The sequence below is a fragment of the Piliocolobus tephrosceles genome, chromosome 4 (genome assembly GCF_002776525.5).
Source record: "Piliocolobus tephrosceles isolate RC106 chromosome 4, ASM277652v3, whole genome shotgun sequence".
Classification (NCBI taxonomy): domain Eukaryota; kingdom Metazoa; phylum Chordata; class Mammalia; order Primates; family Cercopithecidae; genus Piliocolobus; species Piliocolobus tephrosceles.
The window spans coordinates 6,970,302-6,990,497 of record NC_045437.1 but is presented as its reverse complement, the minus strand read 5'-3'; the positions used below and the strand labels follow the sequence as shown (position 1 = coordinate 6,990,497).

At 40.1% G+C, this 20,196-nt stretch overlaps 1 protein-coding gene across 1 annotated transcript in view; it reads right to left on the bottom strand.

Moving 5' to 3' along the window:
• The window catches only part of ADCY2 (adenylate cyclase 2), a 423,616-nt gene that overhangs the window by 177,139 nt on the left and 226,281 nt on the right, over positions 1-20,196 (bottom strand). Inside the window, exon 4 of the mRNA XM_023218241.3 lies at positions 18,056-18,205. Coding sequence (XP_023074009.1) covers positions 18,056-18,205 — 150 coding nt within the window. The remainder of the gene's footprint in view (positions 1-18,055; positions 18,206-20,196) is intronic.

Sequence of the window (20,196 nt, the reverse complement as noted above, 5' to 3'; positions counted from 1 at the left end):
GAGGGAATAGAAAGGGTGTCTCCAAAGGACATGGAGAGGAAAAAAGAAGTCAGAGAACTGGACTGGTACCAGGTGATGCCCCAAGAATAGTTTTTCCCCAAGTAGACAAAAATGTGGGCAGCAGAAGGAAACACTGAGGAAATCAAGGAGGAGGATGGAAAATGCCTTTAAATTTAGGAAATGTTTTCAGTTGAACAGTGAATTTAGATGGCAGTTCAACAGCAAAGTTAACAATTGGGTAAGTATTGAGGAAAGAAAAAAGAATAGTAACTACTTTTTCAAGAAATTTAGTGGTGAGTGAAAGGAATCAAGAATGAAGACAGTATTTGTGAGATATTTAAGAAAACATAACTTTTTTAGTTTATTTTAAAATAAGAGAAACTGGAATGCATATCAGCAAGGGATAACACAGACATGCATTATTGGAGCCATTTAATAAATAATAACTATATTGTTGAAATGTGGTAAGGTATTCTAAGATGCTCAGAAGACATGTCAGGAAAAGAAAAGAGGTCTTAAAAATCATACTTTTAAAGAAAAGAAAACATACAATAGAATGTGATCATTATTTTAAAAAATTAGTCCCTCACTAGTTGGGATGAGATTTAAAAAAAAACTAGAATAAAATTTAGAAAGATTAGGAAACAACACTAAGTATTAGGAAACAGAATGAGAGACATTAGATATGGTATAATAATTCTTACCACAAATGAAAATGGTCTACATTTAGTTCCCCAAAGAGCAAACTATGTTTAGATTTAGAAGGAAATCAAAATGTCATGAATTAAAAGATAAATGTTTAAAGAAGCTAGAAAAAAAAAAATCACCAAAATATTGTTAAGGAAAAAAAGAAAAAAAAAAGAAATGAAACCAAAATGATGAGCCTTACCTGTAAGCACAGACACAACAAATCTGCTCCATAGAATAATGTCGTTCAACACAGCTTTGGTATCTGTGGATACCAGAAAATATAAAAAATTCAGGGGATAAAAACAAAAAAGTATAGTTTGTGGAAGATTAATGTATATGAGCTCAGGTAGAAAGCACTAGAGTGAATAGACTGAGTGTCTGGATACAAGATAAATATACATCCCAACAGTATTCCTGGATATTATTTATAATCTGGTAAAATTCATGCTGAAAAAAATAATCTCTTTGCTAGAGCATGCTAACCTATAAAATTTCTAGAATAGACATTTAAATTATTTAGAAACTGCAGAGAAAACACTAAAAGCATGCTGATTGATTTAATGGCATATTTTCATAAATAGAAAAATCCAACATTTCTGAATGCGAAGGCTAAAGAAATATATTTGAAAATCTGAAAAAAATTCTACCACAGTCTCCGTAGACAAAGAAAAAGGATTTTAAAAAATAAAAAAAATTCTAATTAAAAAATATACTTGAGTGTTTTTTGGTAGTAGGTATCGTTCTCTCATTTTCACATTTAGAACCCCCTTAATGAGTTCTTGAAAGGCTGGTCTAGTGGTAATGAATTCCCTTAGTGCCTGCTTGTCTGCAAAATGTTTTATTTTTCCCTTGATTATGAAGCTTAGTTTGGTGAGATATGAAATTCTTTGTTGGAATTTCTTTAAGAATGCCGAAAAGAGGCCCCCAATTTCTCCTGCTACAAAGTCTGCTATTAGCCTCATAGGATTTCATTTGTACATGATCTGATCTTTTTCTCTAGTTGCCATTAAAATTTTTTCTTTAATGTTGACCTTGGACAGTCTGGTGACTATATGCATTGGTGACGTTCATTTTGTATAGTGTCTGGAAACAGCATTCTGGACATCATCTTGGGAAATAATTTATGACTATGTCCTCAAAACCAATTGCAACAAAAACGAAAACTGATAAGTGGGACCTAATTAAACTAAAGAACTTCTGTACAGAAACAGAAAGTAATAACATTGTAAACACACAGCCTACAGAATGGGAGAAATTATTTGTAAACTATGCATCTGACCAAGGTCTATCCAGAATCTATAAGAAATTTAAACAATTTAACAAACAAAAAACAAATAATCCCATTAAAAATGGGAAAAAGACATAAACAGATACTTTGCAAAAGAAGACTTACAAGCCACCAGCAAACATATTTAAAAAATGCTCAATATGACTAATCATTAGAAACGTAAACTAAAACCACAATGAGATACCATTTCACACCAGTCAGAATAACTAGTATTAAAAAGTCAAAGAACCATACATGCTGGTGAGGCTGTGGAGGAAAGGGAATGTTTATACTGTTGGTGGAAATGTAAATTAGTTCAGCCACTGTGGGAGGCCATGTGGAAATTTCTCGATGAATTTAAAACAGAACTACCATTCCACCTGGCAATCTCATTACTGGGTATATATCTAGAAGAAAATAAATCATTCTACCAAAAAGACACATGTACTCATATATTCATTGCAGCACTATTCACAGTCACAAAGACATGGAATCTACCTGCGTGCCCATCAATGGTGGATTGATTAAAGAAAATGTGGTACATGTACACTATGGGATACTATGCAGCCGTAAAAAAAGAATAAAATCATGTCCTTTCCAGCACCATGGATGCAGCTAGAGGTCATAATCCTAAGCAAATTAACACAGAACACAGAAAACCAAATACCACATGTTTTCATTTATAAGTAGGAGCTAAACATTGGGTACTCATGGACATAAAGATGGGAACAATAGACACTGGGACTACTTGAGGGAGGAGGATGGAGAGAGGCAGAGGGTCAAGAGTTGAAAAACTCTTGGGCACTATGCTCAGGACCCGGGTAATGGGATCAGTCCTACCCCAAACCTACCACCCCCTGAATCTAAAATAAAAGTCAAAATGATACACATATATCATTGATGATAATCTTGCAAGATATATTCATGGTAATCTTGCAAGAGATATACATATATATATATGTATGCATATATATACACACATATATGTATGTGTTATGTATTTATATGTATATCTTGTTATCAAGATATACATGTGTATATATATATATATATCAAGTTTTATATACATATATCAAGTATCAAGCAGTGGTAATCTTGCAAGAGAGAGGAAGTACTGCAATACAGCACTTATAGCAATTACAAATACAGCAATTACAACTGTGAAGTTACTGGGACAAGCACATAGAGACAAACTCCTTAATAAGAGACAGTTCCCTTTGGCCTAAAATGTTTTAAAACATTAATATACGACAAAGGAGATATCATAATATAACAAAGCACAGAATGATAACTCATAAATAAGAGAAAAAACAGCTTCACATCTTTTACCACAATCATCTTTGTTATTTAAGTTTGAGGTGCTTGGGAATCTCTGTGTTTTCGATCTGCATTTTTTACAACTCTAGTTTTAGCACAATCAATACAGATAGAGATTTGTAGAATCTGTGAATCTTGGGGCAAATGTAATGGGCAGTTTGGCTACCATGTAATCTACAAAACTATCTACATCTTTGTCAGGTGCTGAATGCCCCACCTCCACAGCTATAAAGGACTGCAGGCATCGTAGAGTGTCTGGTCCCTATTCACATCTTTGAAAGAGGGCTTGTGACTGAAGAGCATCAGAACCAGGTCTCATAGTTCTTATAATCTCCTGCCTTGAAATGCATAGAGTGACAGGGAAGACAGACAGGGTAAGATCAGCTTTTCAAATTTCTTATCTCTCTACTCAAAGAGTGCTCCAATGATGAAAGGCGGAACAGCGAGCAAGCACAAAACTTTCTTTGAGGCATCAGAAAAGCAAATTTTCCAAATCCATTCACAGCTGGATAATCAAATTAGCTGTTATTTCTTTAGTCTTAGATGACAGTCTAGCCCATTATCCTGTTTCAAGGGTAAAGAAAGATAGCAAGATATGAAATAAACTAGTCATTGCATAGAGACAACACCCATGAAATACCATAAAATTGGTATATTTCTATTTTTCTGCATAATAATATTCTTGATTTGACCTGCTCTAGGTTCCCTTTTATATTGTTCATTTCCCAGTTAAATGAAAAAAAAAATAATGTTACCAAAGGCAGAAGACAGTAGTCATAAATGCTAATTTACATGAGAAACAAAGTTACCATTTTTCATGAAAACATACCAAAAGCAAATTTTATTTAAAGATATTTTAAAATTTTCCCATTATTCATCGGCAACTTTGAGAGATCTGTCAATTCTCTGTAATATAGAATTTGTCACATTTTATGTTCCTTTCTGTCAGTTGATGAAGTACATTGCTCTATAATGGAAAAATTTTCCTCTGTTTTTCAATAAAGCATTCACAATTCCACTCATATCTTTTCAAGAGGCCCACTCATATAAAAGTGTTATGACTTCTGAGCCCGGATTTTGATCATGATCTATCCGTCTCTTTAAGGGGTAGAATCTGTGGTTTGACATTTGCCTTTTTGTACTGACCTTGCAATACGCACTCGTAAATATTCCTCTAACCATTTTTTTCCTTGCCTCGTTAATAAAATTCACCAGCGGAGATCTGGAATAATAATTATGTTAACTATTGTACTTATCAATGTCAAAATCTAACACTGTTTTAAAGATTCATTACCCTGCAAACTGTCGTCACAATTGCATCCCTCAGTCAAGTGTTTTAATAAAGACTAGTTTAAATGCTTGTTCTTCCTCAGATCTGGATTAATTTAACAGGCTGGGATGATGTTGAGCCTGTGTTTTATCTTTGACATAAAAATTGCATCTTTCATAACACAGAAAAAATCCATGTCTACATTCCCTACTGGAAGGAGACTAATCACTTCCATAACAATAAGGCTAAAATAACTCAAGTTCACAGAAATATGTCAGCCAAAATTACACTAAAACTAGAGGAATACAGGCCTGGGAGGGAGAATGAAGCATTGTAAATCTCTGCTGTTTATCCTGGCTTGGTGTTTGAAGTTTCAAGATGACCAAGTATTACTTTTGTGAATGATGATATAAGTGAGCCTCGTAATGAATAGGAAGATGTATGCAATAATACCTGAGCTCATCCAGGGCAGTCATGAGGTATGGGTGTGCAAAGATTGCATTTAACCTGCATAGAATTTAGAAAACATAGAGGGAGAGATTTATGAATGGAGACTCTAAAGGGTGTAAGAATAACTCAGGAGTCCAAGGATTGCTACAAACCATGAGGAGTACAAAGTACTGAAAGACATGGTTTTAGGACTATTAATAAGTAATTATTACAAAATAAAAAAGCCACAGGTGGAAGCTGTAGCCATCTCCTTGGGTTAAACATGAGAAAGCAGCAACAGGTCTCCTGATCCTTTCTCACTGCTGTGCAGTGGACTCTTGGTCATTTTGAAACTTCAAACACCAAGCAAGGATAAAGAGAAGAGATTTACAATGCTTTGTTCTTCCTCCCAGGCCCATATTTCTCTAATTAATTATATGTATGGATTAATACATATTATGAAGGTTGCTCAGAGAGGGAGAGAGCAAGAGAGAAAGAGCAAATTAGTGCAGAACATATTTCTGTGTTTTGTCAGTTGGTGTTTGGAGAGCATATGTTCTCACTTACTCCATGCAGCGCACTGTAGTAGGTTCTAATACTCTAAAGAAAAATAATGAAATAGTAGCCATTGCCACCTGTCTTAGTCCATTTTCACACAGCTCATAAACACATACCTAGTTCACAGTTCACAAAAGAAAGAGGTTTAATGAACTTATAGTTCCACGTGGCTGGGGAAGCCTCATAATCATGGTGGAAAGCAAGGAGAAGCAAATCACATCTTACATGGATGGCAGCAAGTGGAGGGAAACTCTTGTTTTTAAAACCATCAGGTCTCATGAGGTTTATTCACTACTATGAGAGCAGCATGGGAAAGACCCACTCCCACTATTCAGTGATCTCCCACCTAGACACTCCCACAACACGTGGGAATTATGGGAACTACAAGATGAGATTTGGATGGGGCCACAGAGTCAAACCATATTACCGCCAAAGATTTCAGAGTCTAGTTTCAGGATGGCAGAAATGGGCTCTAAACAGGCTGGCTAGGAAGATGATGACCCTAGGAAATGAATCTCTGAGTCACTTCATCTGGGATCAAACTCTCAGGTGGCTGCTGAAATGGCTGCCACATTCCAGTGATGCCTGGACCAGCCAAGTCACAGGAAGAGCCTGTGCTAAGACTCCTGCAAGGCACTTGCACACATTGACCTGATGCTGGGAGTGTGTTTTGTTTCTTTCAAATGCACTTTTCTTCCTCCAATCATTGGTTCCTGCCCTGGAGGAACAGAAACACACTAGAATGGCCGAGTCCACACTACTAAGTAAACTTTGTCCAAGGGATGGTCATTTCCTTCAGGGCAGAGGTCATAGGCATGGCCTGCTGAGCCTCAAATTCTATCAGATGAGTCTGAACTCATTCTACAGTCAATGATAAAATATTTGTGTTTTTATTCTATGCTACTGGTTTAGAAAATAAAGTGTTAATTTCCCAGATAATCTGCCTCATGAGGAGCCAGAAAGGTATTGAAAATAGGACCACACACACAAAAACATATGATAACAAAGAAAATTCCATCTGGAGGCCAAACACGATTTGTTAACCTCCTGTCACCTTGAATCTGCTCAATCACCAGGTGCCCGAGTCCACAGCACAACAGTGAGAAAGGCTCAGGATATCTGTTGCTGCTTTCTCACGTTTAACCCATGATGGCTGGAGCTGCCACCTGAGGCTTTTTTATTTTTGCATTTCAGCTCTAATAATTCCACTGGCTGCTGACTGATGTTTATCTGGAGGAGAAGCTCCTAGCCTTTTTGCTTTTTCCATTTTTATAATGAGGATTGTGCTTGTAGTTAAACTGCCCAACCTTGAAATTCTCAAGCTCTGGATAGCAATTCTTTCCTGGAATATGGTTATAACGTGACACACACTGATATGTGCTGATTCTTTTGCCTAGAGGATCAGTTGGTTTACTTTTAACATTTAATTTTATATTTTTACTTTAATATGCTTCTAAAACACAGTTAAACTTAGTAGAGGCTTGAATTTCTGTCTTAATGTATTCTTTTCATGTTACCTAAAATTTTGTTGACATTTTATTCCTTTTCATGCTTTCCAGGTTATTTGCCTCTTTTATAATAACTCTTCCTTTGTTTCTATTTGGATTAAAACCTTTTTAGTAGCTATTACCAGAACATTAGCTACATATACAATGGACTACAGCTGTGATTATTTAGTAAATGTAATGCAGCAAACTCAGTTGCCTTTCTTCTTCTTCTTTTTTTTTGAGACAGAGTCTCACTCTGTCACCCAGGCTGTAGTGCAGTGTTGTGATCTCGGCTCACTGCAACCTCCGCCTCCTGGGCTCAAGTGATTCTTCTGTCTCAGCCTCCCAAGTGGCTGAGATTACAAGTGCTCACCACCATATCTGGCTAATTTTTGTATTTCTAGTAGAGACAGGGGTTCACCATTTTGGCCAGGCTGGTCTTGAACTTCTGACCTCAGGTGATCCGCCCACCTCGGCCTCCCAAAGTGCTGGGATTATAGGTCTGAGCCACCACACCTGGCCCCAAACATATTGTCCAGGCCACTGTTGACCACCATTTGTTCAAGACCAGCGGTCACTCCTTTACCCTCTTCTCACTATGAGTCTTCAGCATGTGACTATGTTGACCATTATCCCACTTACACCTTCTTCTCTTGGCTTCTATTGAACCATTCTCTCTGGCTTTTCCTCTCTTGTAGTGAATCCTTACAATTTTTTGTTGCTTTGGCATCAATTTTAAATTTAGATTGGTCTTACTCAAGAAAAGCCTAATTATGTTTGACACAGTTTCCATTCCCCCCACCTCCTTGCAGTTTCTCAAGGTGGTCAATCAAGACATCTGCCTTGTACACTGCCTCCTGGTAACCACCTCCCCATGGGACAGCTGGATACACCCTATTAATCCCCATACCCTGCATAGACTGCACAGGTATTCCACCCACGCTGACCTTCTCTCAGTCACAGCATGACCCCATAGGGCATGTGCCTGCTTGGTCTAAACCCACCAATTAGAAACCCGATTGCATAATGTCTTGAACCCCAGTAAAGGCTTTGGCCCACAGCTCCCTCTCTCTCTTGTTCTGCACCTGCTGGTTGACCCTGTGTGTCCTGGATGCCTCCCTGCTTTTTGCTGGCCCTGCAAATGGTGCTGCGCCCTCTCTTATCCAGATCTGTAAACAATAAACTGCTTCTGTCATTTCATGGGTTCTGATGAGTTGCCTCTTCTACCCCATCCTAACTTGTTCCTAGTCAGGCCTCTCTGGGAGAGTGGCTGTCTTGGTAGGAATAAACTTGACACAGGTCAGATGAGAGCCGCAAGGGCGTGTGCCAGGATAAACAAGCTTCCCGTGAGAGGGACACCTGGCCACCCGCAAGACACTTAGGTATCAGGCCATCTGTGACATCAAAGAAGGATCCCATGAAAGGCGCATGGGGAACACCCACGACCACATCCCCAGTATCTCCATCAGGGCAGGGCTAGACTCTACAGCCACTATCATGAGAGGGAACTCAAGACCAAATTAGGAAAAAACAAATCATCTATATAACTGGTTGATTTTTCTCAGTGACTTGGGCCTCTTCGTCTTCCTCTATTCCTGCTCAAATGTTCGTGTGCTTTGAGGTTTGGTCCTGGACCCTTTGTGTCTTTCTTAATCCCACTCTCTCCTTGGGGCATGTCATCTGGTCCTGTAGCTTGAAATAGCAACTATATGCTGATGACTTTCAAGTTCACATCTTTAACTCCAGATCTTACTTACAGCTGCTGGCTTGGCATCTCGAAATCAGCTGTTCAAAACTCAACTCTGGATTTCTACTCTACCTTACCTCCCAATAAATAACGTGGCCAAAGATGTTGAAATGTTAGATGTCACACCAACCATCATCCCGTGGCTCAAGTTCAAAACCCAGAAAGCTCTCTTCATTATTTTATTTTTATTTCACTCAGCATCTAATCCAAAAGTAACCCACACTAAATCAATTTTAAAATATGTCCTAAATCTGTCTACTCTCACCAAAGTTATTCCTGTCTCCAGCCTGTACTGCTGCCATAGTATGCCATGGCTTCCAAAGAGTCACCCTACTGACATTCATCCCTTCTCCAACCCATCCTCTACTAGGAGCCAGAAGGATCCTCTAAGAATGATAATCAGTTTACGTTGCTATCTTACTCAAAACCCTTCAGTGACTTCCCACTCAGTATAACATTCCAAGTCCTTGACCCACCTCACAAGGCCCAGCGTGTAGTCTGGCTCCTGCCTCTCTCTCCCCAACTGTTCCACTGGCCCCTATGTTTCTCAAACAGGCCACCTGGCTCCTGTCTCAAGACCTTGGTAGTTCCCACTCCTTTTGCTAGGAACACTTTTCCTCAGGCCCTCCTAGGTCTGAGACCTTCAGAAATTCGTATTTCAACCTAGATATCATATCCTCAGAGAAGCCTCCCTGCCTGGCCCCTCCAACAGGCCTCTTGGTCTTCTCCAGCCACCATACTTTGTCACATTATCTTGTTATATCTTCTCATGATATTATGGGTTTGATAAGTTACAGTCTGTCCCCTGCTATTAGAATTTAAACACAAAGAGAACAGGGACCTCTAGTCTTGGCTACCTCTGCATTCCCCAACCTGGGGAAATCGCCAGAACCTTACAAGCCAAAAACACTGTAAATTTGATAAATAGGAGAAGAGGGCTTTTCTGTATCTTGCATAATCCTGTATTTAACAGAGGAATATATGTAAAAATACTATGCAATTTGAAAAGGGTATGAATGGGTTTATGTGAGTGTCATTGTCTCCCATGCCTCCTGCATTGCATTCTGAGTGCATCATATCGTCCACTTTTATGACAATGTTAGTCTTGAGGAAGAATTTTCACATCCAGTAACACACAAATATTAAATGTCCCATTATACGTAAATACATTAAAGGAATCTTCTACAGAATTTCTGGGATAAAATTTCTTAAAATCTTGACAGCACTCAGGTAACCCTAAAAGTAAAATCTCCAAAAATAATACCATTTGAAGACACATACGCAATTAACAAAACCCCAAAGTTCATGAGTCCTAACCTTCAATTTGGTACAGATATAAATGGATACCTTGGTTCAGTAAACACATCACTCGTGCCATAGGAGGTATATTTATATCTGCAACTGTGCTCATGGTAATATACTATTAAATATGCATGATCAATAACTTTAACATTTTTGAAGTCAGCCCCATGAAAGGAAGTTCAAAATGCCTTTCCCCCCATTAAGGGGCATAGTGGCCTACCTGTGATTACATTTGCAGGAAGAAAAATACGACGGCAATCACAGAAGACTTGAGTTCTGTTTCTATATGTGACAGATATCACAAGAATGTTTAATGAAACAAAAGGGCTGATTTTAGAATTTATTTTTATTGGGTTTATTTTACTGCTATCAAATGATGTCAAACTTTCTTGAATCTTTTTGCTAGATTATCCATTGCCTATTAAACATTTTTGCCAGCATTAAAGTACCCTATCACAGAGTATTAAAAATAGACAGTCCCCAGGAAATACTGAAAATTTGAAGGCCCTCAGAAACATCAAAATCAGGTGCTTTCCTTAGTACATGACTTCTGGGTTTGGGGGCTTCTTGCATATTATCGACAAAAATCTGCCTGTCATAATCTGGAGTAATATAACTGCTTCCAGGTGTTTCTTCAGCAAGACAGGTGAGTTGCTTCTTCACCGGGGACATGAGCAGGAGGTCTTGTTCAAGTTTCTTATACAGAGGAAACTTCTAGAGAGTTTAATTTTATCATTTGGCTTTTCTACTGCCATGATGTAAACAGACACCTGCATATATTTAATCATTAAAAGAATCTCTGCTTGATTAATTGCATTAATTGCTATAATTCTTTTTTACTTTTTTTTTCCTTTAAAGCAAAATATCTTTTTTTTTTTTTCAGACGGAGTTTCGCTCTGTTGCCCAGGCTGGAGTGCAGTGGTGTGATCTTGGCTCACTGCAACCTCTGCCTCCCAGGTTCAAGCAATTCTCCTGCCTCAGCCTCCCGAGTAGAGTAGCTGGGATTACAGGTGCCCACCACCATGCCCAGCTAATTTTTGTATTTTTAGTAGAAATGGAGTTTTACCATGTTGGCCAGGCTGGTCTCAAACTCCTGGCCTCAGGTGATCTGCTCACCTTGGCCTCCCAAAGTGCTGGGATTACAGGCATGAACCACCGCACCTGGCCAAAATGTCCATTTTTTTTTTAAAGAATGAACAAATATTTGCTAATATGGCTTTTGTAAACCCGACTAATGGCCTGCATTTATGTTCTTTATTAGGCATCAAGACTGGACAGTGATTCCTGAGAGTTCCTTCATCCTCCCCCTGGATCCTGGATCTGTAACTGTTGACTTCTCCTTAAAGGAGGTTGAGTGCACAGTCATAGCACAACCTTCACTGCAATCTTCGCAACTATGTGGTGATCTCAAGCCTTCTAACTAAAGGACTTCTCAGAAAATACTGCAGACTTGATGTAAGGATTATTGACATTTTTCTGGGGTTAATTTTCATTTCTCATTTAAAAGCACCCATAGACATCATGGCAAAATTGCAGCATTCTGAAACATCTTGTGCTGGAATTTCTCAATGAGGCATAACATCTGAGTTTCATGAGAATTTAAGTAACCAATATAATACAATGTGGTGCAAACTGTGAAAATATTTCTTGAAGTTCATTCTGATGTATTGGAATAGCAAACACTGCGATGAGAAACTTTTATGACATCTCAGCTCTTCTTTTTTTTTTTTTTTTTTCAATTTTCAAGTAAAGTGTATGTGTCATCTTCCACATCATTTAATCTTTCACTAATGAGAGTTGAGAAAAAAGCAATAACCAACACTGGCTTAAGCTATGTCTTCTGCATTGGGGAAGAGATGCCAAAGAGAAAAGCATATACTAATCATTTAATAAAATGAAAAAAATGTGGTGACCAAGATGGATGTAAGTTATGGCCTCTTTATCAAGGAAGAGATACCAAAGAAAAAATGACACAACTAATGATTTAATAAAAGATGAAAAGTGGAGATCTCAAAAACATAAGCGGGGGGTGTGGGAGAGTTTAATTAATGGTCTGAGATGCCAGAACCCAGGAAAGGCCTTTGTATCTGAGCCAAACTGTACCTACCGCACGATGTGTGTTTCTCCTGTTAGGCTCTTTCTGTTGGGCACGTCCCCCAGCCGTGCACCTCAAAGCTCAGGGATGACATTTATATGAAAATGTGCTGCTTTAATTCTTCAGCAACTGCAGTGAGAAAGTCTCACCGGCTTGAATTCCTCTCACATTACTAATGTTCAGCTTGGCTTTATGAAAAGGTACATAACTGTTGAGATGCCTCAAGTCCACATACCAACTCAGGTGAAGACAATTGGGTAAAACAATTAGTCTTGTCATTGATAAGTCCTCCTAAGGTCTATTTCACTGCTGAAAAGTAAACTGAACATGCAGAGATGGGGTAGGTAAAAAACTGTTTTGAATAACTCACCACCACATGTCCAAGCAGACAAAGCTGCAGAGTCCTCTGTTCAATCTCCTTGCCTCCAAGAAAAAGAAAGCTGATCCTGGAGGGATCTTTGGGGATGGCATGGCTGGCATCCAACTCTCCCCATGCCTCGGCATGGTCATGGAGGGAGCAGGGTGGCAACTGATTTCTGTTGCTTCATGTTAGTGCACGAGAATTCAATGGAAGAACAGCCACTGATTGGCTTCTGAGCAGGATACAATGTTGGATGCTTAAAGTTGCTCAAAGTTGTGCCTACTTTTTGTAGGACTTCCACCAAAGAGTCCTTCATGTCCTGGAAAATCTCCAGTTAACATTCCCAGAGATCAGACCAGAAAACCCATGCAAAACCAACATGAAAGACAGCAGGGCCCTGGAAGTTACACTTACTCACTGAGTGATCTGGGCCAAGTAATGTGAACAGTTTCTTTATTCGGTTTAAATGGGAAAAGGGACTTAGGTCCTAGAGTTGCTGTAGGAATAAAGAAAACAGAGAGTGGCAGGCCGACCAACGGTCCCACAAAAGTATCTTCGTCTTAATCCTTGGAATCTGGGACTATGTTAGGTTTCCTGGCAAACCAGCAATTTTGTGGATGTGATTAAATTAAAGATCTTGAAATGGGGAGGTTATCTTGGATTAGCCTGGTTAGTCCAGTGTAATTATAGAAGCCATAAGAGTAAAGCAGGAGGGTTGGAGTCAGAGAAAGGGAAGAAGATGCAACAGCAGAATCAAAAGTCAGAGACAGGCCTGGCTCAGTGGCTCATGCCTGTAATCTCAGCACTTTGGGAGGCCAAGGTGGGCAGATTGCTTGAGCTCAGGAGTTCACGACCAGCCTGGGCAACATGGTGAAACAAACACAAAATCCAAAAATAACAGAAGTTAGCCAGGTGTGGTGGTGGACACCTGTAGTCCCTCCTACTTGGGAGACTGAGGTGGGAGGATCTCTTGAGCCCCAGGGGGCAGAGGTTGCAGTGAGCCGAGATCATGACACTGCACTCCAGCCTGGGTGACAGAGCCAGACAGTGTCTCAAAAAAAAAAAAAAAAAAAAAAAAAAACAAAGACAAAAAAGAGAGAAAGCAATTGAAAGATTCTATCCTGATGACTTTACATATGGAAAAGTGGCTAGGATCTGGGAGCCAAAGAATGAAACAGCCTTCGGAAGCTTGAAAAAGCCAGGAAATGAATTCTCCCTTCAAAATCTCCAGAAAAAAGCAGCCCTGCTAATATCTTGACTTTAGCTCAGATTTTGGACTTATAACCTCTGAAACTGTAAGATAAAAAATCTGTTCTGTTTTAAGCCATCAAATTTGTAGAAATTTATTATAGCAGCAATAGGAGTCTGATACAACAGTACACATAAAGTACTACATAAACTACCCGGGATATAAAAACTTAAAGAAATACTACTTGCTTCTGTTTGCTTTTCCAAATTTTAGCAGCCCAAATCTAGAAAAACTTCAAAAAGTCTTCACCTTGCAAAATAAATGAGCCAAAAAATGCATTCAATAAAGTCATTATAATACCTGCTATCACATTAGGATTAAAAACAGGTAAGTTTGTCATTATCTACCCAACCATGACCACCCAAGGATCACTTTCTTGTTCCACTAAATTCTGCAGAGAGGAAAACAATTTTGCATCCAAGGACAGCCAGAAAGACTACTGGTTCACTAACCCCACAGAGAGCTGCAGAATCCAGGTATAGCATGGGGTCTCTGTGCCTCGCTTGACCAGTATTTTTTACTAAAAGGAATGTTCTGTCATATTTGATCCGCAGGATGGTTCAGATTAAGTAAATCACACAAAAAAAAAAAATTTGTTAAATTACTTTAAAATAAATACAATATATAAATCAAAGAAGGTTTATTCTCCCTCTATGAAATAGCAAACCTGGCTTTTACTCCTACGGAAACAGCATTTATTTCAACTGCCTAGGCAGTTAGCAAACAGTGTTTTTGTTTTGCTGTGAATCCGGCTCTCATTAATTCCTGAGAGCCTATTACATACCCCAGAGAGCAACACTCACTGAAATATGTTTTCTCAGGTCTGATAAGAGCCATCTGCCACACTACACGGTGTTCAGGAAACAGCCGCGGATTTTACTGCGGGATATGAAACTTAAGACAAAGTCAAAACTCGAGACAGGTGAATACCTTCGGTTTCTAAAGGTGGCCTCAATTCCAATGCAATGCATTCTTTTCCCTACCTTGTAAGAAGTCATGATTTTTATTGTTCATAATGAGAACACTTTTAAGGCAAGAACACAACTCTGAGAAAATCTCTAGCAACATTTTTCATTCCTTCTTCCCTCAAAATCTTATAGTACAAATAGCCACTTTATTCAAGCATGGGCTTTGATCTTTAGAAATTCATCTCACTTGCATCTGAAAAATGTCACAAAATTTGAAGAAAAGAAAGCATGGAGTTTTGCAATTTTGAAAAGATTTCAGAATCATTAGACAGGTCCCAATAGTTTCAATAGTCCCCCCGACCCCGCACACTTCTATCCTGGGTGAAGACGGACAGCTTCCTGGGCTCACCCACCACTGCATCCTCTCCAAGGAGGAAGGACAGCAGAGAGCGGGGCTGTGAAACAAGGCCAAGGAACTCCCAAGGTGGCCGCCTCTTAACCTCTGGGAGCACCAGCTCTCTCTGACACAGCTGCTAATGTGTACATTAAATTGGATGCTATTTATGTATCTAAACAATGACTGAAACTGTTTTCTGGCTGACCAACACTTATCCTTCCTGAATGAAGAACTCTGAAGGACATTAATTACTGTTTGCCACAGTGACTGTGGATGAAGCGAAAGGTGGTTTGTGGTGCAGGGCGAGCAGGAAGTGACATGTGGAACCCAAACCTGAATTTGATCGGTGGCCCTACCGGGTCTCAGTGTCTCCGAGGCCTCTCCCTTCTATGAAGGTCACACTAGTTGCCATTGGCCAGTTTTTTTGCCTTCTTAAATCTCTCAGTTTATATCTGACTGATGGCTTTTTTTTTTTTAAACCAAGATAATCTCTTCTTCCCATTTAATTACATGCTGGTCTGAGAAAAGTGCAAACACATCTCATCGTAGACACATATTCTCTGAAGCCCTAACCAGAAAGGTACTGCATTCTAGGAGCAGACTCTGGAAATGGACTTCCAATGCTTGTGACAAAATGCTCCTGTGACGTAAAGTTGTATTCTATTAAACATATTTAATTTCAGTTCTTATTTCTTTAAAGTGTCCCTTCTCACTTTCTTTATTTTTAAAAGAATCACTGGCTTCTTTTCTGAAACTAGTAGATGCATGTCTTTCTAATGTCTCCCGTCATGGTCTAGTTCTTGAGCCCCACAAGGTCATTGTGGCTCCTCTAACCCTCAGCTCACTGTGGCAAGGGACGCCATGTGCTTTTGGCCGCTCAGGTCTCTTCAGAGAAATGTGATGTGCAGGTGAGGTCAGTGACCTGACACCGCTTTTATCAAGGCTGTTCCTAAAAATATCAGGTTATGTAATCCGTCTACTTGGAATTTCTGTTCTCTGTAGCTTTGGTGCTATTTTGAAGGAGATTACAGAGCTGATGAAAAAAAAAGTTAGACATGTCTGTCGGGCCCAACTTGCTCCAGTCTGTACTGCTTGAGAAAGGAAACCATCTCGCCCAAAACATTTGAACTGTAGCATGCGCTACAGCAGGACCACCCACGAATGCTAAGTGCTACTTGTCGAAACTGTGGAATTTTCTAGAACCCAGATGTAAAACGTTACTGAAAATAGGTACATAAGGATAAACTGGATAATAGTCCCAGGTTAATAACTGTCTGTGTCTCTTAATTTTGAATTCAGAATTTGAGACATATCTAGAACAAAGAAACAAACAAAAGCATTGGTTCCTGAATACCTTTGCTATATAGGTGGTAAGACAAAACGTATTTTTTAAAAACAAACCATAATATTTGCCAATCATACCAATGCGAAGGCAGCGTTTACAGTTATATCCCAGTGCCTAGAGCCATGCCTGCCACAGCCTTGGTGTTCACTAAATATTTGTTGAATGAATGAACTAGTATCCTGGATCCCTGTTTTCAAAAAAGAATGTGATTACCATTCAGCAATCCACACACAGACAAAGGACTAGTGCCAAAATTTAAAGGATATATTTTTTGCTCCCACCACAATACACTTCGATGAAATTTTATAGGGTGAACTAACTCAATACAACGTAACAAACAATAATTAAGAATCCGTGATATGCCAAACACTGCTAAGAGCACAGGTAATATGATGAAGGCCCACAGGGAGGGGGAGTAGAGGGTTTATAGCCAGCCGTGCTAATTATTAGCTTTACAGACTGGGTTCCCAGTGAGAAACACACAAACCCAGGAACACACAGCTGATCCGCCATCACCCGGAGTGAAGCACAGCAAATCCAGGGCCCCTCTATGGCTTCTTCTCTATGCACATCTGTTGTGCCTGCTTTCCGCCATGCTTGGTGATATCTTTGTCCCCGCACATCTCCTATTGTCTCCATTGCTTGTTTTCTGTAATGCTTCCTTGCAGTCTATACATTTCCCTGTTGTGCATTTGTGCCACCCACAGCAATCAACCTAGGATGCCCCTGACACTGACACCTGCCTCCTCCCCAGACTCTTCAATCACCTCCCTGAGGAAGACTCCAACATTTCATCCTATGTGGGCAACAGGTGCTGCAGGAAGTGCTGCGATGGCACAGTGCAGCGGGCGGGGGTGGGGGGTGGGGGCTCGTACTTCTGCTGGTGCAGACGCTTGTCACAAACACTAACCAGAAGTGAGTTTCTTCACGAACTGTTCTTATTTGACTTTCCCAGCCACTTGCTGATGACGGTTGGTGTATCTGGCTGTGGGTGATCCTGGGTCCCTGGGTCTGAAGGCTGCATGGGGAAGATGCCATCTTTGCTCTTTTGAGCATAACTCTCTGTTACAGTTTAGATGTTTGTCCCCTCCAAATCTCATGCTGAAATTTGATCCCTGGTGTTGGAGGTGAGGCCTGGTGGGAGGTGTTTGTGTCTTGGGGGTGGATCCTTCATGGACAGATAAATGCCCTCCCTAGGAAGCGAGCTTGAGTGAGTTCTCATTCTATTGTTCCCATGAGAGTTGGTTGTTCAAAAGAGCCTGGCACTGCCCCTCCTTCCCTGCCTCTCTCTTGCTTCCTCTCTCGCCAAGTGATCCCTGCACATTACCCATTATCCATGATGAGTGGAGGCAGTGAAAGGCACTCATCAGAAGTAGATATGGCACAGGCTTCTTGTGCAGCCTGCAGAACTATGAGACAAATAAACCTCTTTTCTTGATAAATTACTCAACCTCAGGTATTCCTTTATAGCAGCACTAAGCAGACTAAGACACTTCCCAGGTGCAGAGCCCAGGGTTTCTTCTCTGGTTTTTCTGAAGCTCATGAATGAATGAACCACACTCAACATTAATAGTAACAGCATCATTTTGATAATGCCCAAAGTAATGTGGATGTAAGATGAAACATGCATTACCTGTTGACGTTTTTCAAATTCCAACTTGATCCGGGACTTGATGCAATTACAGGTGTCCTGATATGTTTGCTGAAGAGCAAGTTCCATGAGGTGCTTATGGTAGGCTCCCGCCAGGTTCCCACAGATGAAAATGATCACATTGGCCAGGATCTAAAGAGACAGAAAGAGCTGCTCAATAGGGTGACTGTTTCTCACTCATGAATATAATCAAAACAAAGCGCACATTAGCAACTGTCTTCAGAGAGATAACTGCGGGAAGTTAATTTTACTTCTGCTTCCAAAGTAACATTTTTATTTGCTTAACAGAAAACATCAGTCTCCAGAAGAGTTCTGCCCTTGTTTTGGATCCATGCCCTTTGGTAGATGACTTTGTAGTCCCTCCCTTGACTTTGGGCTCAGTCATGAGATCTGTTTTGCTTTGGCTAATGCAATGTGGACAGAAATAACCATGAGCCAGATCCAGCCCAGGATTAGGAGACCTTTTGTTTTTCAAGTCACTCTCTTGCATCTCGTTAGGAAAAGAACACTTCCGGGTAGCCCACCAGTCCCAGGGTGAGAGACACATGGAGCAGAGCTGTCCTAGTCAACCTGCAGTCTATTATTGTGTACTTCTGAGATTTCATGGTTGTTTTGCAGCATTATTGCGATACTAGGTGACTAATACAAACTGCCCTCACACCAAAACTGTACTTGCTGAGCCTGGATAACTGACATTCACCCATTATCTTTTGTTTATGTAGAAATATGGTAGTCTTTCAAAACATAAAACTCATTATTCTTTTGATGATAAAAACAATTCATGTTCATACAATTTGGGAGAAAAACAAAGATATAAAGAAAAACTAAAAATAATCTGTAATTGTCCTGCCCAGGCAGAACACTCTGCTGTCCATATGGCCTTGTCTACCTACTCCGTTTTCCTCTGTATTCTCAAAATTGGTGGCATACTCTACTTTGTCAAGATCTCTATCTCGTTCCAAAAAGCTTCAGTTCATTCTGAATGTAGCTTTTGTCCTTTGCTTTAACATTTAATAAGATTTTTTTAGATCATATAAGTTCTGTAGAAACAAGATTTTAAATGCTTAGATAATATTCAGTTCTGTGACTGGATTGTCCTTTAGATATGTCCATATTGTTTAATACTTATTAATATTCTGTGCATTTGCATTATGCTATAGTGGTCAACCTCATGTATAAAGCTTTGGCTTCATATTTGATCATTTCCTCAGACATAATTACTGAAAAGTCATAAGTATTTTTAAATTCTTGATACATATTGCAAAATTGCTCTCAGGAAATATTCCATTTACATTCTCATCAACAGTGTATGACAATGGTCTTTTTTTTTTTTTTGAGATGGAGTCTCACTCTGTCGCCCAGGCTGGAGTGCAGTGGCCGGATCTCAGCTCACTGCAAGCTCCGCCTCCCGGGTTCACACCATTCTCCTGCCTCAGCCTCCCGAATAGCTGGGACTACAGGCGCCCGCCACCTCACCCGGCTAGTTTTTTGTATTTTTTTTTTTAGTAGAGACGGGGTTTCACCGTGTTAGCCAGGATGGTCTCGATCTCCTGACCTCGTGATCCGCCCATCTCGGCCTCCCAAAGTGCTGGGATTACAGGCTTGAGCCACTGCGCCTGGCCGACAATGGTCTTTTTAGTTAGCCCACTATTCACATGGAGCAAGCTCTTGTGTGTCCCGGGCAAGACCTACAGACCCGTCTGTGAGTGGATAGACATATCTGGTTAAAATCCAACCTACTCTCCATTTCCATATGACTTGTATTCTCACCGAGACAGGTCACTAGTGGCTTTAATAACCACTCAGCAGCATCAGTTCCAAATATCCTATGCTCCTCCCTAAGAATCTCCGCATAACACAGACCACTTTATCACATTAACCATCCAACGTGGTGAGCAGGAGTGGTTGGAACCTATCATGGGAAATTTATTCCTAAGTCTTCAAAGTTACCCGTGACAGGACTGAACAGAGAATCACAGCTGTCCTCCCTCTCTGTAGGGGGGTCACTTCTGCCAAGGAGAGCAGGAGGAATCGGTCTAACTGGAGGGCTTGGGAAAAGGATATGAACACTCTGCATCTGAGCCCATCCTCCCCCATAAGCAGGGTCTTCCTCCCTAAAGTGG